Source organism: Mus pahari, chromosome 11 (assembly GCF_900095145.1).
Source record: "Mus pahari chromosome 11, PAHARI_EIJ_v1.1, whole genome shotgun sequence".
Taxonomy (NCBI): domain Eukaryota; kingdom Metazoa; phylum Chordata; class Mammalia; order Rodentia; family Muridae; genus Mus; species Mus pahari.
Window position 1 is genome coordinate 20,019,858 of NC_034600.1, and position 24,011 is coordinate 20,043,868.

The 24,011-nt window shown below is 35.7% G+C and overlaps 1 protein-coding gene across 3 annotated transcripts in view; it reads left to right on the forward strand.

Annotated features, from left to right (window-relative positions):
* The window catches only part of Edil3 (EGF like repeats and discoidin domains 3), a 474,094-nt gene that overhangs the window by 147,514 nt on the left and 302,569 nt on the right, over nucleotides 1-24,011 (forward strand). For all 3 annotated transcript variants that reach the window (XM_021208210.2, XM_021208208.2, XM_029544049.1), the window contains one exon: nucleotides 14,455-14,484. In XM_021208210.2, coding sequence (XP_021063869.1) covers nucleotides 14,455-14,484 — 30 coding nt within the window. The remainder of the gene's footprint in view (nucleotides 1-14,454; nucleotides 14,485-24,011) is intronic.

The window sequence follows — 24,011 nt, forward strand, 5'->3', positions numbered from 1 at the left end:
ATTCTGGGTGTGTCTGAGTTCTTGGCAGTCAAGCTCCTCTGAGACACTCAAATACTTGTGTGACCCAGCTCCTGTTATCCTGGGCATGTTACAGAGCATGGAAGTGGTGTCTCCTTTGAGGACAGTGGAGTTGTCTGGTCTGTTTGAAACCAAGGTAAACCTGAACTGATTAAAAGGAACATGAGCCTCTGGTCAGGAAAGTCTCTGGTGTCCTTGTTCCTGCTGTCACAGGCCTGTCACTATTGGATTGGATCAGCTGTTGTGATCCACTCACCAGTGATCCTAAGATCGCTTGGGCAGTCTGCTAGGGACAGTGGGGTGTCCGCTGAATCTGAGCCCTAGGTGACCTGGTGCTGGTGTAGACTGGAAGGTATTTGTGCCCCTGTTCATGCTGGTTCTCTGCTTCCTTAGTGCTGTCTCAGGTCCTGTGCATGATTGGATTGGAGCAGAAGTTGTGTTCCACTCACCAGTGATCCTAAGATTGCGTGGGCAGTCCACTAGGGACCTTGGGGGTGTTCGCCCACTCCGTGCCCTAGGTGACCCGATGCTGGTACATACCAGAAGGGATTTGTGCCATTGGTCAGGCCATTTCTCTGCTTCCCTAGTGCTCGCTGCATTCCTTTTTAAATTATAGCTTTGTAGTATAGCTTGAAATATGGAATGATGCAACATTCAGAACTTCTTTATTATTCATGATTGTTTTAGCTATCCGAGGTTTTTGGTTTTTCCATATAAAGCTGAGCATAGTCCTTTACTATATGTGAAGAATTGTGTTGTAACTTTGATGGAGATTTCATTGAAACTACAGATTTCTTTTGGTAAGTTGATCATTTTTACTACATAGATAATAAGTAGTTATATTTATTATCGATCTGTTTTTATATCTAGATAATAATAGATAAATATGCACTAAATAGATGAGCATTGAAGATTTTTCCATGTTCTGATATGTTCTTCAGCTTCTTCAGAGACTTGAAGTTTTTATTATACAAGTATTTACTTGCTTGGTTAGACTTACCCCAAGATAAATATATTTACCTATATTATTTGGGGCTATTGTGAAAGGTACCATTTCCCTGATTCCTTTCTTATTCCATTTACAATTTGTAAATAAGAAGGGTATTCATCTTTGTGTATTAATTTTAAATTTAATTAATTTGTTGAAACTTTTCTTAGTTGTAGGCATTTCTTGTAGAATTTTAGGGTCACTTATGCATACTGTCATATAATCTTCAAATAAATATAATATGACTCATTCCTTTCCAACTTGTATTCCCTTGACTGCTCTCATTTGTCTTATTGTTGTAGGTAAGATTTCAACTACTATAGTGTATAGAAATGGAGAAAGTGGCCTACCTTGTCTTGTTCCCATTTTCAGCAGAGTTGCTTGGAGCTTCTCTCAATTTAAGCTGATATTGCCGATGGACCTCCTGTAAACCACTTTTGTTATGTTTAGGTATACCTCTTGTATTCCTGGTCTCTACGGGACTTTTAGCATGAAAGGTTATTTTATTTTGTCAAAGGCCTAATGAGATCATAATGTTGCTTTGTTTTTTATTTGTCTATATTGTATATTACATTTATTGATTTAAGTATATTTAGCCATCCTTGCATCTCTGAAATTAGTCCTTGATACTGGTGAATGTCCCTTTTGGTGTGCTCTTGGAATAGGTTTACAAATATTTTATTGAGTAGATTTGCATCCATATTATAAGGGAAATTCTTTTGTAGTTCTGTTAATTTCCTACTTGACATTTTTTTCTCAATGATCTTTGTTTATTCAAATTGTATTATTTAGTAGGAAAAACGTCCTTTTTGAAGTTTTTTTGATGTTTATGTTCTATTTACTACACTGATGTAATACAAGCAATTGCCACTTTCTTTACTTTATTTGCTAGGGCTTGTTTTGTGGTGAATAATACCAAGAAATTTAGGGAACAACAATACTACTTAAGTTTTTTCACATAAAAGAAAAGGAAATACGCTACTGACTTAATTCTGTGAAGCAGATGCTATCATGATGTTGAAACTGAACACACCTTCTACAATTATCTCAGTCACATGTTACTGGTGAATTATGTTTTCATGCAAGCTGTTAGACCCATTGATAAAATAATTGTTAGAAAAAAAGACTTACATGTAAGCTATATCATTTTATATCATATCATATCATATCATATCATTTTAATAGAGTTTGAAAGGTAAATAACAATAGTTCAGGCAGTTGTAATATTAGCACCCACAGGGATTATCAAGATGCATATGAAAAAAAAGTCATTTTTTGAGATAAACTCAATATAGCAGTCAAGTTCAGCAATGGAAGGTTGAAACAACTGCACATGGGAAATTAATTTAGATAAAGTGAGAAGACCAACATTAAAGTAGGATTGTATGGTAGTATAGGTGATATTGCTGGACACATAAAGAGGAAAAAGAAAAAATTATTCACCTGAGTTAGAACTCTGAAAAGTCAGCAGTGAAGCCTCGAAGCCTCTTACATAATAACATCAAGGAAAGGGCTTCCAGGCCAATTAGTATACATATTCACAAAGGGCATGATTTAATTATTGCTATCATGTCCCTAGCAAATCTTTAGGTATATTAGCTTTCTTGATGGGTGATATCTAGCCAAGTTATATCCAAGTAGATAAGCTCTTAACATAAGAGAATAAAATATGTAATTTAATCCTAACTTTTCAGCAGGTTAGAGTGTGTTTCTACCCAGGGTGGAGATCAGGAAGAATTATCTTTTCCTGTCCTTCAACAAAGTAATGATATCTCCTTCCCCCTTTAAGGTAACATTTTAATTCTTCACGTTCTATAGATTGTTCTGTTATCAAGAAGATGAGAAATGAGATCCAAAGCTAAAAGTTATTAGGAGAGAGGGGGTCAATACTAAAATGCCTTCAAGCATGCTAATGCTCATCTAGTTAACACAATATATTTGAAATCTAAAACCAATTATATAACACTAAGTGGGGAAAAACTGAGACCCTTTCATCTAAAATATGGAATAACACAAAGGACTCTACTTTCTACTCTCATTTAATATGTTGTTTAAAATATTAAAGAAAGCAATGAGGAAACAGAGACATATAAAATGAGCAAAAATAGGAAGAAGTAAATTATATCTATCATAAATACCTTGTTTCTGTTCTTAAAACAAAACTTACACACTCTACCAGAAAACTCATCAATATAAACACTTTAAGTAGAGTTACAAGATACATTATTAACATAGAAAACCCAGGAGTTATATAAAAACTGAGTAAATATTTTTAAGAGATTAAAAAAATGGATTAAAATTTATATAAAGAAGGATACATATGTGTGCGTGTGTGTGTGTGTATGTGTGTATGTAATATTTTGTAATATTTTACAAATAAAGTGGAATTGACCTACCCAAAGTAGTAACAGATATACACAATGGAAATCAGACCATCTCTTGTCCTTCACATGTTTCACAAAAATCAATCCAAAATAGATCAAATACTATTATACTTAGCTTCAATTGTAAACTTGCCACAATGGAAAGAGGGGATGCTCATAGGATAATAGCCTTCATCAGATTGATCTGTACTCATATCAGTGGGACATTTCCTTAATTAAAATTGATGTAGATGGTTCCAGCATATGGTAGACAGTGCCATTCTGAGGCAGTTGGACCTGGGTTGTATATGGCTGAGTAAGTCAGTGGGAAAATCAAAGAAAGATCATCTGTTTCACTTCCTGTCTCCAGGTTCACAGTTAAGCTTTTGCCTTTGATTCTTTTCATGATGGACTAAATGGATTATGTAGGCTGAAATAAATGCCCCACTACATGCGTTGGTTTATTTCTGAAAAAACTAGGATGGATGCCTTAATTTAATACATATGAAATGCTGACATTCTGAGGACAAAACTATTAGATACAGGCATGGATAGGAATTTTTGGAACAGAATCCAGTAGCACAAGAAAACACCCAAGAATTAACATATGGCATTACATGATATTCAAGAGTTTCTTCACAACAACAACAAAAAATAATCAATAGAGTGAACAAATAGCTCTCAAAATTGGAAAAATATTATAACAGTTATATTTCAATCAGGAAGGTTCTGTCTAGAAAATATAATAAACTGCAAGCAAACAAACACTAAATATAATCAAAATGCTAATCAATAAATGGAATAAAGAAAAAACAGACTTCTCTTTAAAGAGCAAAGACAAATGGCAATAAATATAATTTAAGTATTCAACACCTTAACTATCAGGAAATGCAAATTAAGGCTACTTTGATAATCTACCTCAACTCAATCTGAATGATAACCATCAAAAATCATACAACCAACCAACCAATCAATCAATCAATCAAACAAACAAACAAACTAACAAACATAAAGGATTACAAAACAAAGAGGAAAAAATGGTGGTAAGAACCTAGGAAAAGAGGACAATTTTGCATTGGTAGAACCATCCTGCAAATCACTATGGAAACTTCCAAATAAATTTTAAAAAGAATTGCCATACAAACTTGTTTACTTTCCATTGTTGTAATAAGCTCCATGATCAAAAACAACTTAGAGAGGAAAGTTTTTATTTGGCCTCCAAGTTACAGTCTATTATTGAGAGACTCCAAATCAGGATCTCAAAGCATAAATTGAAGGCCAGGAACAGAAATGCAAAACAATGGTCCCACATCTGCTTGCTTTTCCTGTCGTGATCAATGATCTTTCATTACACTGGCCAGGCCCACCTACCCAGAAATGGTACTTTCTTCAGTGTGGTGGGTTTCTGGACATTAATTAGCACTTAAGAAAATGCTCCACAGATATGACTAAAGGTCAGACTGGTGGAGACCATACCTCCATTGAGGCTTCCTCATTTCAAATGAGTCAAGTTGTCCGACAATGTCAGCTATCATACTAAATGACTAGTTGTACCTTCCAAGCATATGCCTGAAATTCTCCACATTCGTTTTCATTGATATATGCCAATTTATATTTTTGGTTAAATATTCAGAGTAGTATGGAAATAAAGTCAGACTTGATGTCCATCAACAACTGGAAAAATGAATTGGGTTCCTAAACACAATGGCATTATTTTCAGCCATATAGAAAATGAAATTACAAACATTTCAAGAAATTAGTGGTTTTAGTAAATATTAAATTAAGTAGAATAATTCAGACTCAGGAAATATGTAATACATGTTCTCTCTTAAATAAGAACATATAGATGCATTATATATAGTGTGTGTGTGTGTGTGTGTGTGTGTGTGTAAGCCATGAGTCTACAGAGGTGATAAATGATGCTGATTATCAGGGAGCACAACATTATACAGGTTCCATGAAAGTAAACAGGAGGTTATTGTATGTTTTGGTCCAAGGGTCCTGAGTAATGGAAGTTAAAAGGAGAAAAAAACAAAAAAAAAATTGAGGATGCCACAGGTAAATCAATATACTGTAGAGTATAAAATTGTAATTTGTTTTAATTAAAATATTGTATTTATGATTGAACAGTATAAGAGTGAGAACATCTATTCTGGAATCATGAGTTTTACCCCTTATTTCAAAATGACATGAAAGGCAAAATGTGGTGTCCATTATTCTAAGACTGTATTGGCCAAACATGACTCACCTACTTTGTGTCTTGTGATCCAGAGACATGGGGCAGGAAATCTTTTAGTTACAAATCAATTTTGTTAATATTATTAAAATAAAAGATGTCCCACTGGAAGAAGGTTTAAATATAATATTGTACAAGCTAGGCTGGTGGTATAGTTTATTAAAAATCTTTATTTATAAAACATGAATATTTTGTATTATATTTAGGATGTTCCTTACTTAATGAACTTACTAAGTAATACATATAATTCATATGTTATCATGTTTCTAATGGAATCTGACACTTTTTTTATAAACATTACTTTTTACAAGAGAAAGAGTAGAGTCTATCCAAGTCGACTACATTTATTATATTATTATATATACTATTAAATAACAGTTAAATATAATATGCTATAGTTAAAAAACTGAGCAATTATTCATTATGCCCATAATCTGTAAATATAATACAACCACTCAGTGGGATATGCTACAAAATGAAAAATGTGTCAGTAAGTTGATTCAGAGGTTAAAGGTTCTTGAGGCTAAACCTAATGACCTGTGTTCAATCTCTGGGATTCATGGATTGAGAAGACCTTCTCCTGAAAGTTGTCTTCTGACTTCAACATATGCATCATCATGACATGAATGCACATGGATGCATACCCACAAATACAAATAAACAAATAAATATAGTAATAATGTGTAAAGATATTTTATAAGTTCACATTCTATGATTATTAATCTATTATATATGCTATATATAACACATGTTATGAAGAATTTTGAGTCCTGTGTTTTTAATACAATTTCTTGAAAAATGTATTTGTGATACATTTTTAGTTGTTAACTTAGATGATTTGAGCAACATGCTTTTATTTTCTAATGCAAACACTAACTCATTATCAGAGTAGAGTTGTTCCCAACTTACTCAACCCCTTTATTTCAACCAGCATTAACATTTTATGTTTAATGATTCTGTGGTTTGCTTAAGTGAATGTTGTCACTAATTTAGGTGTCAATATTGTTGATCATTCCATTGCATGGTAGGATTTTTTTAGGTTCTTTCTTTCTTTGTTTTTAACACATTTGCTTTATAAATTAGGTCATTTGTACAGACTTAAGGAAATGAATTGAGGTTGAATTGAGCAATCTTCCAGAAAAAAGTAAATCTAATGAGCAGGAATCTGATTGTATCAGTCCCCACTACTTGTCAAGTCACATACAGTATTTGGATGTTGTGACCATGGGAAGTTCAGGCATAGTGAACATATAGTTTTAGGTCCCTGGAATTTCAGACCACATTAATAATTGTTACTATATGATAATTCATCCTTTTCATATTCAATTTGTAAAATATTATGACTACATTAATTCCATAGAATATGAGTAAGTATTAGAGATGGTTTTAGAAACTTCTCACATGCTTTTTCCCTTCAAATTTCTCTTTCTTTTGGCTATCAATCATTTAGTATACCTGTGAGATAGCTTCCTACCATCACACTACCTGGGTAATAATATTCTTAAAGGTCAATAAATTTACCCACTGTGTTTCATTTCTTCATCCCTATAATTGAATAAATTTCTAAAATTATTTACTCATTCCCAATTATAAACACCACAAGAAATTAAAATATAGCCATTGCCCTTGAAATAAGGATAATGTTCTGCATAAAAAGACTGCAAATTGCTGTGGGATGTATTTGATTACTCTTGGCTCTAGAGTCTAGTGTGAAAGTCAGTTCAGAGTAGAAGGGAATAACTACATACTCTGGAGAATAATTTCCACTAAGTACACGCTTAGGGTTAGAAGTGCCTCTATGAGATGGCATCTGTTTAGCTATGGAAGGAGGATTGACTGGATAAGCAAACTGTATTAACATCACTTAACTATTTGCTAAGAAAACATATCTTTAATAAAGTCTGTAATGTGGTGTATGCTATACAAATGGCTTGACTTTATAGCTTTCCATGGTTTGTAGTTGTTTTTTGTAAATATCAAACTTTTGTTCAATAAAAAATGCTAATTGAAAGGTATTTAAAGATTAAATGGTCATTAGAATACCCTTTGTCTTTTAAATATACTTTCTGTACTTTCTTGCTCCAAGATAGGAATTTAAATATAGATACTGAAGTAAAATATTTAAATATATATATATATATTTGTTTGACATGTAAATATATATAAGAATTAATTTAAAAAGTAAAACTGAACTAAAAAGGAGTCTTTCATTTGATGTCTATTTTCTGTGCAAATTTTGTGTACACTCAGACTCAGGCTCGGCAATCCCTCTTGTGTGCAGTGGATGTCATCCTAGATTGACTGAGGCTTTTTAGGAAGTCTTTGGCGTCTTTCTCATACTTAAAGTGGTTTACAGTCTCATAGGAAAAACAACAATATCAACCAACCAATCGCCCCCCCCCCCCGCCAGAACTCCAGGTACTAAACCACTAACCAAAGAGTATCCATAGTTCCAGCCGCATATGTAACAGAGGATGACATTGTCTGGCATCAATAGGAGGAGATGCTTTTGGTCCTGTGAAGGTGATTTCCCAGTATAGGGAAATTACAGGGTGGTGAGGTGGGAGTGGGTAGTCAGGATTGGGAACACCCTCATAGAAGCACAGGGAGGGGAGATGGGATGGGGGGTTCTGGAGAAGAAACTGGGAAAGGTGATACCATTTGAAATGTAAATACATAAAATATCCAATAAAAATGTAAGTTTAAAAAAATAAAAAAGAAAGCTACCTGCAAAAAAAAAAAAAGAAAGAAAACTAAGGAGATAGTAACTGAAATTCTGATATGCTGTTCTTATTGGGTCAACCACCAAAAACAATTTAAAAAAAAAAATCAAAGCAATTAAGGTTTTCTTTAAATTCTTCTTTTAAGTTCTTCCAAAAACAAGCCCATAAGCAATATAATCTACAGTATTTTATGGCTGAATATAAATCTGACATTGTTTGCTTTTCTTTGTCTTATAATGTAGGCACAGCACATATATATACACTTGCCATCAGTTAGGCATGAGTGATCATGTGTAAATACTATCATCAACATCTGTCCCTCACTGCAGTGGAATAAAAATATTTTTAATCATTAGCGCATATTATTACATGTGAAATAGCCAACTCCATAGTTAATTAAACATTTGTAAACATACTTCTTGCAAAATTAGCTGGATTGGTGTCACAGTAAACAAAATTTTTCTAAGTGACTATGAGTTGATCAATATCAGTCTAAAACAATACACAAGAGAGTAATAACTTTATGTGAGGTCACATTGGCTACAGAACTGTTGATGATACATAAAACTATCTAAGTACTAAAGCTCACTTAAAGTCCACAAGGATTAAAAGGACATAAAGATATAGAAGAAATTTTGAAAACACAAAAAGGAAGGAGGATGACCTTGTAGAAAGACTAGCAGACTCAATTAACCTGGGCCCCTGAGATCTCTCAAACACTGAACCACCAACACATATACATCAGTGGATATGAGGGCCCCAACACATATGCATCAGAGGACTGCTGGGTCTGGGTTCCCTTAGAGAAGTGGCACCTAACTCTCAAGAGACTGGAGCCCCCAGGGAGTTTAGAGGTCTGGTTCAATGGAGGTTGGGGTGCTGGCAGGTATATTCTCGTGGAGACAGGGGGTTGGGAGGAGGTATATGATGTGGAACAGTCAGAGGGTGTGTCTTAGTCAGGGTTTCTATTCCTGCACAAACATCATGACCATGAAGCAAGTTCTGGAGGAAAGGGTTTATTCGGCTTATATTTCCATATTGCTGTTGATCACCAAAGGATGCAGGACTGGAACTCAAGCAGGTCAGAAAGCAGGAGCTGATGCAGAGGCCATGGAGGGATGTTCTTTACTGGCTTACTTCCCCTGGCTTGCTCAGCTTGCTCTCTTATAGAACTGAAGACTACCAGCCCAGGGATGGTCCCACCCACAAGGGGCCTTTCCCCCTTGATCACTAATTGAGAAAATACTTTACAGCTGGATCTCATGGAGGCATTTCCTCAACTAAAGCTCCTTTCTCTGTGATAACTCCAGCTGTGTCAAGTTGACACAAAACTAGCCAGTACAGGTTGGATGGGGGGGGTGATGGATAAAATCTGGAGTGTAAAATGAATGAATAAATAAATAAGTAAATGACAAAAAAGACAAAAAGGAGCAAAGTCCAGTGTAGAAGTTTTGCATCAGAGAATATTAGATTAATATAAAAAATTACTTCAGAGTTGATCTCTTAAGAAGAAAAGGGGGAAGAGTATGTGGGAGTGATAAGCAGGAAAAGGAGAATCTTCTAGAGAATGTCTTCTGCCTCTTCTACCTACTTCTCCACTTCTTGGACACAGCTAGTACCCTAGGGAAAAATGATCCACTGCAAAATCAAAGAAGCAGGCTTATCATTCTGATGATGCCTGTTAGTGAGTTCTGGGAGCCTGAGTTTATTTATACTTCTGGCCTCAAATCCCTCAGATATTTTTTTATGCAGCCCAGCATATTTTTTACAAGAAACACTGAAAACTGATTAGGGTTAACCTGAACAGTGTGCCAACAGAACAGTAGAGGATGGAGTTTTCTCACCTGAATTCATGTTTAGTATGGTTGACTGATTCCACAAGACCATCAAGTATATACTTTCTCTTTCTGCAGCTAGCTAACTGAGTTTAAGTTTAAATTTACTATTTCATTCTTCTTAATAATAGACAAAATCATCATTGCAAATATCTTAGTGTCCAAAAATAATATTAAATTAGAAAATGAATTTTAGTTAGTCTTCTTTAAAGATAATATCAATTATAGGTTTCCTTGTCAATATATAAAGGAAAGAAAAGAAGAAAGGGAGTATGAATGATATACTTACAGACAATTTCAAAGAAAAATGAGTACACTTCTCTACCTCAGTAAACCTCTCATTACACAATTGGCAAACTGTGGCAGATTTATCCCTTTGTATCTGAGGGTTCCAGCCTGAAGGTTCAAGCAATATCAGATAGGGAGTAATTTGTTTCTACATGAAACAAGAAGTTAACGATGTTGTTTTCTAAGCAGCATTGTATAACAACTATGTGCATATAATTAGTGATACATTGGATATTATGTGAAATCCAGAAATCACTTAAAATATAATAAGTATTGGATACCATTGTATGTAGACACTATGCCATTCTATATTTGGGACTTGAGGGACTGGAACAAACCCGGTGCATAGTAAGGGACATTATTTCTGTACCTAGAAAAATGACTGTGGCCAACAAGAGATAAAATTTTATGCCAAATCTAGTATCTTTTTTTTAATCTAAATTCAATAATACAGACACCTAATAAATCTCGAGTAAGAAGAACCAAAATAATACATTTCATCTCTATTCTATTGTTTTTCTTATTATTTTTTTTCCTGCTTCTAAATTTTGTCATACTTCAACCTACTGGACCTGTGTCTTTTTTCCAGTTAATCCATCTTTGATGAGCTACAGCCATAATCCTCAAAATGTAATATTCAAAACAATCATCTGCACAGATTTTTGAAAAATGCAGTAGCCTGGGATAACACTCAAAATTCATATTCAAATTCAAAAGATGTATAAACTGTTGTACCATTTTAATAAATATCCAGGGAATGTTTGCTATGCTTCATGAAGGAACCATACTTAGTTAAATCCTGAATGCCCAGAGTTTCTTTCCTGGCTGTTTTCCCAATATCACACACATTTCAATGTTTCTAAGGGCTGACTTGAACAACAATTATTTTATTGGTTGTTTTGCTTGGTGCCTATGTATTCATTTCCAGAACTTAACAGGGCTGCATAGGATCAAATAGTCATCTTTATTAATCAGCAATGTCATGGCTTAAGAGGCCAATTGAATGAGTAACTGTTATGTGGATAGTATAGCAGCACTTGCCTTGAGCCACGTTCCCTGGAAATATCATTATGTGGACTGCTGATAACAACTTTTAGGGTTACTTTCATTTTTGGACTTGAGTTAATAATTTTTGATATTTTGCTCAGTGATATAATTAACGTACATGGAAGTCTTGCCATGCAACTTAATAACTACTAGTTAGTTAAACAACCTGATACCAGAACTTAGCTTTTCATATGTGCCTTGGTGAATATGTGTATATTACAACTAAGTAAACTACTAGATGACATCTAAATATTATAAGAAAGCAAGAGAGATGTTTTATAGAAATAAAATCCTATGTAATACTTTACTCCTGGTAATTCTAGATTATTGACATGTAAAGATGCTTTAAGGTGTACCTAAGAAGTTGGGGAAACCTTGCTTTTAAAATCAAACAAAATTCAACAATAACCAAATTTATACTTGCCTTTTGGGGACTTTCTGGAGTCCTCAAAATGTCCAGGCTTATACACCTACAACAGCATTAAAATGTTGGCAGTTCTACTAGTTCACACTTAAATGCCATTTCCTTTTTTGTGCTCTATATAAGGATGCTCCTACTTTTCTATGTTTATATGCCTGCAATGTAGGATTCATTAAAGACTTCCTCCAAAAGGACTTTTCACCTTAGTCCCAATGTTAAATTTAGTTTCATTCCATTTCTACTTATGCTTAAGCCAGTTGACATTATCAGGAATTTGATCAGTTCCCATTTCATGCCCCAACTTGTAAATGGTAATGAACAACTTTGGCCGGCCGGTGGTGGCGCACGCCTTTAATCCCAGCACTCAGGAGGCAGAGGCAGGCGGATTTCTGAGTTCAAGGCCAGCCTGGTCTACAACGTGAGTTCCAGGACAGCCAGGGCTACACAGAGAAACCCTGTCTCGAAAAACAAAACAAAACAAAACAAAACAAAACAAAACAAAACAAAAACAAAAAAACAAACAAAAAAAAGAACAGCTTTCAATAAAATCTTTGTCATTTGCTTTTCTTCTTTTTTCTGAGAAGGCACCAAATAGCTTTTACTGGACAATGAGGTATAAAGAAAGAGTACAGTTTTAGAGTCAATCTAATATCATCGAGAATTCATAGACAGGTTTTAGATAAATTTTGGAATGAGTTGGAACCTTTTTAAGTTCACTAATCTTCAACTGTTTTTTTTTTACTTAAATGAGTTTACACATGCAAAATGAATAGTCATGAGCATATTTACTTTTATCCATTTCAATCTGAAGATATTTTTAATGTGCCATCTAACTCAGCACTTCTTCAGTCTTCTGACATTTTCCTCACTACCAAGGAAATAGGAAGCTACCAACTGCTTTCCTCTGTGAATGTGTTATGATATATTTTGGACATGATCAAGCAACAAACAGCTTTTTAAATATTTATATTCTCAATGTCATGTGGACCAACAGTGTTTGCTCTCTCCATTTCTGTATTTGCCAAGGAGGCAAGCCAAAATGGGAGAGGAGAGCACTGTAGGGATACAAAGTAAGCTTTTTTCTAATGTGCCCTGTGGAGTTGGAACTTTAATGGAAAGAGTAGAGAACATTTCCAGGCTACACAGGATACATTGATTAACTAATCTACTGGGAACAAAGCTACTCTATAAGCCATTCAGTTTAATATTTTTTTTATTTGAAAACATCAAGCTTCAAGTGAAGTAGTATTAGTTTTTGATATATTATTCAATGGTAATATTCTAGGGAAATTGCTCTTATACAGAAAACAGACATACCTTCACACAGAGTAAATAGACAAATAGGAAGATTGTATGAGACATTGTGAAACCACTCATGTGAACTCAACTTTTTGCTCTCATTACAATTGTTGATTTCCCTCCCAGCATACACACAACAGTAGGTTATTTCTCGGAGCCTTACTGCTCTCAAACACCTCCATATTCAATTCAGGAATCAGCATGAGTCACATTTTAATGAGTTATAGTTTACATTACCACATAGCAATATTATATAGCAATATTTCTAGCCTTTTACAAATTAGTACCATTTAAAAGGATTCTAAGTAATTGGTTTGACTAGAAGCCCAGAAGTTGACACATGGGTTGTGAAACACTGAAGTAGGATAATTTTTTGTGTGTTATATTATGGTCTCTGTGGTTTAAACTATCCATATTTATCCCTATGTGGGCTGCAGAATACATGAAAAAAAAAAAAAAACTGAGGTCATCCCTTGAAATTTTCATCCATAAATCTGAGTGTTGTACTTCATATCTATAACTCTTACATTTGTTGCAGGGGCTTTGGAAGTATTATCACTTCAAGTCTGTGCATCCAAGGCCAATTTACCCTACATAGAAGTTCAGGTCATCCTCGGATAGACAGTGAGAAATTACAAACAAACATCTATCACTACTGAATCTTGATGTGTATGTGATACGTGTCAATGACTGAATTTATATGTTTGAGTGTTTGGGGGTCAAGAGCACACAGGGGAATGATGGCAGGCAGTACATTAACTCGGGGTTTGCCTAGACTCCCTCATGTTTACAAATATTCAATGAGATTTTGAATCAATGTGGTTCAATAATCATGTTCTACCACACAGGACAAAAGTTTTTGCTCTTGACAATGACTTTTTAATTGAGTAGAAAACAGAAATGAAATTATTACATGTATATAACTTATATTTTGAAAAACTGTAAAATTACATGAAACAATTAGCATCACTTAGGACAAAAAATGATCACTTATAAGAAATAATCCTTTAAATAATGTGTATATCTATTTAAATTTTCTATAATTAATTGTATGCAAATTCTGTTAGACAATAAAATCTCTAGTATATGCCAAAATAATTATTCATTAGCTTGTGGTGATTATTTGAAAATAGGAAAATATTAATGTTTATTTTTCTTTTCTCCCCTCTCTTTCCCCTACCATGATCCATTCCATCCTCTTTTTCTGTTCACTCCATTCCCTTCGCTCTATTATAGCATCAGATGAAGAAAAGCCTACTTCAGCAGGTAAGCTGTCTAAATGACAAATATTTGTTTTCTTATTTTATCTAATACCTTATTAATAGGAATTTGGATTGGGGCTATGACTTAGTTGCACAGTACTTGCCTAGCCCTTTAATTGCAATCTACCTCTTCAAATGATTTTTAAGTCAAAGATGTTGGAACACAACACCTCTAATCATAACTCTTAGGATCCTGATGTAAGAAATCATACATCTACAATACTCAGAACATTTCAGGAGAGCCTACATTGCTTCATAATACATTATATTAATATTAATGTCCTGTCTTAAAGCAAACAAGTGAAAAATCAAAAAAAAAAAAGAAAGGTTGAGTTTTGAAGTATATTTTCTTCATGTTACAACCAGAAAATTAGCAGTTTTGTTTGCATTTTATTTCATAAGCAGGCTATACTAAGCTAGATTGAATGATATTATCTCAGAAAATTGAGTGGAAAAACAAAGAAAATAAGTTCAAATGAACTAACAGAGAAAAACATATCAATGTCAACATTTAAAAATATGGAACGTAGAAATTTTCCACATTTCAGATTTTGAGAAAATGCTTAGAAATAATAATGGTTAAATATTTAAATTAAAATTTAAAAAATAAAATAATAAACTTCTGAAATACATCCTATATGGCAATATATTGAGTTATCCATATGTCTACAGTATCGGGCATAATATTTAAGTTTGAGGATAAAAATTATGTGGTTGTTTAAGTCATATATTTAAATTTTTTAATTCCTATAATTTTATTGAAATGGTCTTTCAACCTCATAAAATGGCTTTGTTTTCATCCAACTGACTGTCATTTTTAAGTACAAAGTAAGTCTTAAAGTAACTATCTCTGAAAGTGCCAATGTCTGCATTGGTAGAAATTGCATCAAAATATGGGCTTTTCAATGTTAATTGGAGTGTGAGACAGACAAAAAAGAAACAGTAGAGAACATAATTCCATAGACAGAAAACATCTTACTTGATTGACAATTAACCAAACCCCAGAGTCACGGAGAAGCCACATGGAGAGAAGGATGAAGGCCTGAGATGAAGGCATTAGAGGCTATGAAGAGGAAAAGATGGATGAAATCAGTACTAGATAGTTTTCTCCTAAGTCAAGGAGGGGAGCATTTAGGGCTGAGAAATGGTTTCCAAACCTAAATTGAACTTGAGCTGACGGCAGTGATAATTGTAGCTGTGTGTTTAACCTTATCAACACGATTTGACTGAAGAAATGCCAAGAGTTAACAAAACACACACTACTGACTGAGGATGCTTCCAAGAAGTCTCATCAAAGCAGGAAGATGCTGTTGATCAGCTCCAGTCAACAAGCAGGGGACTGAATGGGATGCACGTGGAGAAGGAGAAGGTCTCTGTTTTCTAGACGTGAGATGAGCCTCTCTAAACACATGACCCTGCTATTATAGACAAACTTCTGCAACAAAAGAATAAATAATTCTCATTACATTTTTTTTTAAATATGAAATGTATCATGATGCAAAGTCAGGCTAACCCAATGATTCTGTTCATGCTTTCACATCAAGTACAGCAAGTGCAATTCATAGAAGAATTTTTTCAACTGTTATGACCTCAGGATTTCTCATTTTGTGTTAACCCAGGGAAGAATTATTCTATAATAATAGAGAAAAAAAGATCAAAATAACCAAATAACCAGGATTATGGCAAAATAATTAATGTATAAATTTCTTTGGTAAATTCCAATGATACATGAAAACTATATCACATACTATAAACTGTCCTAAAAAAAATCCCATTAGAAATTCAGAAGCCCGATAAATTATTTTTCAATTTTTTTTGTTGTTGTTTATTTGTTTTAATTTGTTAAAAAAATAAGGTGTTTGCTTGGGATATTTACATGTGCATACTTTGCTCATTTGCTGCCCTCACCATCTCTTATTCATACATATCAATTTACTGATCCTTTTCTCCCTAGATAATAGTGTTTCTTCTTTTTTTATTATCATTATTTTCTTTATTTACATTTCAAATGCTATCCCAAAAGTTCCCTATTCCCTCCCCCCTACCCACCCACTCCCACTACTTGGCCCTGGCCTTCCCCTGTGCTGGGTCATATAAAGTTTACAAGACCAAGGGGCATCTCTTCCCAATGATGGCTGATTAGGCCATCTTCTGCTACATATGCAGCTAGAGGCACGAGCTCAGGGAGTACTGGTAAGTTCATATTGCTGTTCCACCTACAGGGTTGCAGCCCCCTTCAGCTCCTTGGGTACTTTCTCTAGCTCCTCCATTGGGGGCCCTGTGTTCCATCCAATAGCTGACTGTGAGCATCCACTTTTGTGTTTGCCAGGCACTGGCATAGCCTCACAAGAGGCAGCTATATCAGGGTCCCTTCAGCAGAATCTTGCTGGCATGTGCATTAGTATCTGGGTTTGGTGTCTGATGGTGGAATGGATCCCTGGATGGGGTAGTCTCTGGATAGTCCATCCTTTCATATTAGCACTAAATTTTGTCACTGTACCTATATATTTTCATGGGTATTTTGTTCCTTATTCTAAGGAGGAATGAAGTATCCACACGATAGTCACCCTTCTTGGTTTTCTTGTGTTTTGCAAAATGTATCTTGGGTATTCTAAGTTTCAGGGCTAATATCCACTTATCAGTGAGTGCATATCTAGTGACTTCTTTTGTGTTTGGGTTATCTCACTAAGGATGATATCCTCCAGATACATCCATTTGCCCAAGAATTTCATAAATTCATTGTTTTTAATAGCTGAGTAGTACTCCATTGTGTAAATGCACCACAGTTTCTGTATCCATTCCTCTATTGAGGGACATCTGGGTTCTTTCCAGCTCTGGCTATTATAAATAAGGCTGCTATAAACATAGTGGAGCATGTGTCCTTATTACTAGTTGGAAGATCTTCTGGGTATATGCCCAGAAGAGGTATTGTTGGGTCCTCCGGTAGTACTATGTCCAATTTTCTGAGGAACCGCCAGACTGATTTCCAGAGTGGTTGTACAAGCTTGTAATCCCACCAGCAATGGAGGAGTGTTCCTCTTTCTCCACAACCTCGCCAGCATCTGCTGTCACCTGAATTTTTAATCTTAGCCATTCTGACTGGTGTGAGATGGAATCTCAGGGTTGTTTTGATTTGCATTTCCCTGATGACTAAGGATATTGAACATTTTTTCAGGTTTTTCTCAGCCATTCGCTATTCTCCAGTTGAGAATTCTTTGTTTAGCTCTGTACCCCATTTTTTAATGGGGTTATTTGAATTTCATACCATCCTACTGCTCTACACTAATTTGGAAGAGGGAAAACACTTTGCCATTTTTTTCTACTCCAACTGGCATTGTGTACTTTTTATGCAGCTTGTAAAACTCATGACTGAGTTGCACATTCATAGATTCCTGAGCATCAAATTTATAACTTTTCCCTTAACTTTGAATCTTGATGTTTAGAGGCTTTTATAAAGATGACTTCTTATTCCCATACCACAATTTTCTTTATCTTTGGATATTACTCCTTATCCTGTCCTCTACTTTCTAAGGCCATTTAAGTCTAATTTCTGCTGACATATCACACTTTGATAATGTTTTCTACCAAGCTTATTGCCCCATTGCAAAATAAATCTCTCCTTGAGTCATCAGGATTAATTATAAGTAGGAGTTAGCTATATTTAAGTCATTTATTATTTAGTAAAAATGTGTTCTTATGAAGACAAATGAAACCAGACATATTTTCCCTATGAATGTAGAATTTGCATTAGAATTATCTGTATATTATAGACTTTATAATATATGTCTCTATATATTTGCTTTCATATATATTTATATTGCTCTTGTAGCAAGTTTTTTTTTAATTTTTTGTCTTTTAACACATTTACTATGAAATTACAAGGCATGTGACAATAAATTTAAATTTAAAACAAGCCACAGAATTTCTAAAGCCATAGAAACCTAGAAACTAACATTTGTTTAAATATGCTTTAAATATAAGGATGATCAATATTCATAGTAAAACTTTATTTGTTTTCTTTTTATTAGCTATTTTCTTTATTTATATTTCAAATGTTATCCCTTTTCCTAGTTTCCCCTCCTAAAATTCCCTATCCCTTCCCACCTCCCCCTGCTCCCCAACCCAACCACTTCAGCTTCCTTGCCCTGGCATTCCCCCATTCTGGGGCATAGAACCTTCAAAGGACCTAGGGCCTCTCCTCCCATTGATGACCTACCAGGCCATCCTGTGCTATATATGCAGCTAAAGCCACAAGTCCCACGATGTGTTTTCTTTGATTGGTGGGTTAGTCCAAAGGAGCTCTGGAGGTACTGGTTAGTTTATATTGATGTTCCTCCTATGGGGCTGCAAACTCCTTCAGCTCCTTGGGTAGTTTTTCTAGTTCATTCATTGGGACCCTGTGCTATATCCAATAAATGACTGTGAGCATCCACTTCTGTATTTTTCAGGGACTGGCAGAGTCTCTCAGGTGACAACTATATCAGGCTCCTGCCAGCAAGCTCTTGTTGGAATCTGCCATAGTGTCTGAGTTTTGTGATTGTTTATGGGATGGATCCCCAAGTAGGGCAATCTTTGGATGGTCGTTCCTTCAGTCTCTGCTCCGACCTTTGTTTCTGTAACTCCTTCCCTGGGTATTTTGTTCTTCCTTCTAAGAATTATTTAGAGCTTCTGGGCTAATGTCCACTTATCAATGAGTACATATCAAGTGAATTCTTTTGTGATTGGGTTACCTCACTCAAGATGATATCCTCCAGATCTATCCATTTGTCTAAGAATTTCATAAATTTATTGTTTTTAATAGCTGAGTAGTACTCAATTTTGTAAATGTACCACATTTTCTGTATCCATTCCTCTGTTGAGGGACACCTGGGTTCTTTTCAGCTTCTGGCAATTATAAATAAGGTTGCTATGATCATAGTGGAGCATGTGTCCTTAATACAAGTTGAAGTATCTTCTGGGACTATGCACAGGAGTGATACTGCCGCATCTTCTGGCAGTACCATGTCCAATTTTCTGAGGAACTGCCAATCTGATTTCCCGAGTGGTTATATCAGCTTTCAGTCCCACCAGTAATGGAGGAGTGTTCCTCTTTCTCCACATCCTTGCCAGCATCTGCTGTCACCTGAGTTTTTGACCTTAGCCATTCTGACTGGTGTAAGGTGGAATCTCAGGGTTGTTTTGATTTGCATTTCCCTGATGATTAAGGAAGTTGAATTTTTTTTTAGGTATTTCTGACTGGAGCCTGTCCTTCTTATAATCCTAGTTGAGTCAGAACTTCTCAGAGCCCAGCTTTCTTTGTGATCCTGTGATTCTGGAATGCTGTGATGCTGAGATCCTGGGTGTGTCAGAGTTCTTGGATTTCAAGCTTCCTCTGAGACCCTGTAATCCTGATGTGACCAAGCTCCTGGGATTCTGAGATCCTGGGTGTGTTAGAGTAACTGGAAGTATTGCCTCCTCTGGTGTCCATGGGGCTGTCCACTGAGTTCTAAACCAAGGTAAACCCATGCAGACAGGAAGGAACCTGAGCCACTGATAGGGCAGGGTTCCTGTGCCTGTACTCCAGTTGTCCCCAGGCACCCTGGTTCAGTTGGAACGTTTGTTGTGTTCCACTCAAGTGATCCTAAGATCCTGGGTGTGCTAGGGTGCCTGTGGAGTAGAAAGTCCTCTGGAGACCCTGGAACTGCCCACCAGGTTTGCGCTCAAGGCCTATTTTTTTTCATTTATTTTATTTTATTTTTTTAAATTAATTTAATTTTTATACTCCATATTCCATTTCCTGCCCCCCATCCACCCTCTGACTGATCCACATCCCACACCTCCTCTCCAACCCCCTGTCTCCACGTGGATGTCCCCACTCCCCACCCCACCTGACCTCTAAACTCCCTGGGCTGTCTCTTGAGGGCTAGGTGTAGCATCTCTGAGTAAACTTAGACCCATAAGTCCTTTACTGTATGTGTGTTGGGGGCCTCACATCAGCTGGAGTATGCTCTCTGTTTGGTGGTCCAGTGTTTGAGAGATAGGGGTCCAGATTAATTGAGACTGCTGGTCCTCCTAAAGGATAGCCCTGCTCCTCAGCTTCTTTCAGCCTTCCCTAATTCAACAACAGGGGTCAGCTGCTTCTGTCCATTGGTTGGGTGCAAATATCTACATCTGACTCTTCCAGCAGCTTATTGGATCTTTCGGAGGGCAGTCATGATAGGTCCCTTTTTGTGAGTGCTCCATAGCCTCAGTAATAGTGTCAGGCCTGGGACCTCCCCTTGATCTGGAACCCACTTGGCTCCTGTCACTAGACCTTTTCCTCAGGCTCCTCTCCATTTCTATCCTTGTAATTCTTTCAGACAATAACAATTATGGGTCAGAGATGTGACTGTGGTATGGCACCCCATCCCTCTCTTTCTGCTGTAAGTGGGCTCTAAGTTTCCTCTTCCTACTGTTTGGAATTTCATCCAAGGACCCTCCCTTTGATTCCTGAGAGTCTCTCACCTCCCAGGTTTCTGGTGCATTCTGCAGGGTCACCCCAACCTCCTATTTCTTGAGGTTGCATGTTTCCATTCTTTCTACTGGCCCGAAGGGCTTCAGTCCTTTTCCCCCACCCAACACCAGACCAAGTTCCCCTCTCCCCTCCAGTCCCTGTGCACTTTCCCTCCCAGGTCCCTCCCTCCCTCCCCACTTGTGATTACTTTCTTCTCTCTCCCAAGTGATAATGGAGCATCCTTACTTGGGCACTTTACCTTTTTAAATTCTCTGGACTATATCTTGGTTATTCTGTACTTTTTTTTTTCTTTTTTCATTTTTCTTTTCTTTTTATTTTTTGACTAATATCCACTTATTAGTTAGTACATACCATTTACCTTGCTCAGGATGTATCAAGTTTTTAATACAAAGTTTCATGTTATTGTCTGTAGCACTCTTGGTGTTTATTAGCTCTGTAGTTGCCCATCTAATATTGAGACATAAAACTCTATTACCTCTTCCCTATCTACAATGCCAGGCAGTGCCCCAGTAATCCCTATTCTACTCTCTGTATCTGTGTAAGCAAATACTACAGCTGACATGATATATCCAACTGTAGAATTATCTGTGCTGTTGCAAATGTCAAAAATTCTAAAAAAAAAAAAAAAAAAAAAACAATGAAAAAAATTCTTTGCTTAAGGTTGAATTGTGTTCCACTGAATGTCTTAATATGTTTGGTGATAATTTCTATCTTTTTTTGGTTGGTTGGTTGGTTGGGTTTTTGAGACAGGGCTTCTCTGTATAGCCCTGGCTGTCCTGGAACTCACTTTTGTAGACCAGTCTGGTCTCGAAATTAGAAATCTGCCTGCCTCTGCCTCCTAATGCTGGTACATATATTGATTAGATATTTGTCTGTAAATTTTGAAATATTTTCTTAGCCCTACAGAGTCATTCTGTTTTTGGTGATTTATTTTCTTTAAACTCTAATGTTTATTTTAGGTCTGTTTTTTATTTTCTTGTGGAGATTATTTCTGCATGTCTGACTATGCTCAATTATTCTAAAATTCATACATTTTGGAAAGAAATGCTATCTTACCTGATTGCTTCCTAATGAGCAAGTGTTGCCTCCTCATTTTGATCTTTGGACTTTATTTCCTTGGGGCCTGAGATAGAGCTCTGTACTTTTTTTTTTCTTTGTCTTGCATTTTTCATGAATTTTCTATAATCCTTTTTATAGAAATACATACTTTCTCTCCATTGCCTGAAGAAACTTTACTAATTATTTTATCAAGAATGGTCTTGTTCATAAGTATATTCAAAAGAGGCTTAAATATTAAAACCTAATTTATAAAAAGCAAAGTTTATTGCTACACATTGTAAAGCAAGAAAGAAGCCATTATTTATATATTCTCATGGAAATGACAAAAAGATCATTGTTTCTAAAGGTTTAAATTGACCAGTCTTTCAAGGCACAAAGACAAGTTATCATAAAATAATCTATTTGTAGTAATGCAATTTTTTTATTGGTGTAATCATGATTTTGATGCTTAGAAAGGCAATTGCAACTTTCTTCCTTGTTATATGTATATAACATATATTTTTCATATATAATTAGGATAAACTTTGTAGTAAACTAAGAATATGGTATAAGTAGGGATGTTTTGGCTCAACTGAAATTAGACATATGGACAATTTGAGGTGCCATGGGTGTACTGGGAATTGAACCTGGGTCTTCTGGAAGAATAAACTGTTCTCTTAGCCACCTCTGCAGCTCCTTAGTATGGATTTTTTGAAGGATCATGTACTCTATAGTGCTACATACAGAAAAGTTTATGACTTACATCACCAAAGAACTAAAAATATATTTATAGCAGAACTATTTGTAACTTCATGTACATATTTATAAATCTACACAGCTATGTCATGTATCATCCTGCTTTCAAAACTTACAACTGGAACAAGCAGATCATACCTTATTGTCAAATAAAATCTCCCAAGGTACTAAGAAAATGATAGTTATTTCTGGAGTATGTGTATCTAAAAATACATCCATTCAAATTCAGTCACGTGTTGTGACATGGTTTTTAATTAAAAGAACCAAAACTTCCTATTTGAAATTGTTTATGGCTTATTTGTCCGCTGATCAGCATGCTTCATATTACATACTATACAATTAGTATATATTAGATGATATATCTATACAATATTTATAAATAATAGTATATTCCATCCCATATTAAAGACTTTTACATTTAGTCTTCTCTCATGCAATACATTCTGACTGTAGCATCCCTCTGCTCCTCCTAGTTCCTTCCTAACTCACCTCCCTGGTCCCTATATCCATTTTTTCCTCCCTTCCCCTTCAGAAAAAGATAGGCTTCATTGGGATATCAACTGACTATGGCTTAAGAAGATGCAATAAGACTAGGCCCAAACTCATATCAAGAATTGGTGAGGCAAACCAGTAGGAGGAAAAGGTTACCAAGAGCATGCAAAGGAGTCAAAGTTGCCCCTCTGCCACTGAGAAGTCCCATAAAATCCCTAAGCTAAACAACTACAATATATATGCATATTATCTAGCATAGACTCATGTATGTTCAATGATTGGTGCTTCGGTTTATGCCCGTCTGTGAGTTCTGCTTAGTTGTTTCTCTGAGCCATGTTCTTCTGGTGTCCTGGACCCACCAGGTCCTTAATTCCTCCTCCTCTTCTCCAGGGTTCCCCAAGCTCAGCCTAATGCTTGGCTGTGGGTCTCTGCTTCTGCTTACATCATCTGTTAGAAGAGTCTGTCTAATGACAATTGGGCTAGACACCATCTACGATTATTGCAGAATATCATTAGGAATCATTTCATTGACTTTTGTTTGCAAATGGTGTTTAGTTTAACACTAGGTCTCTGTATCATCTAACTTCTATTTCCTGGCCATGAAGGTAATGTAGGGCATGGGTTTCTCTTGTTGTTTGGGCCTAAAGTTTGATCAGTCATTGGTTGGCCATTCCACAAACTATTAGCCCCTAATGCCCCAGCACATCTTGCAGGTAAGGCAGGCTGAAAGTTTTGTAGTTAGATAGGTGTCC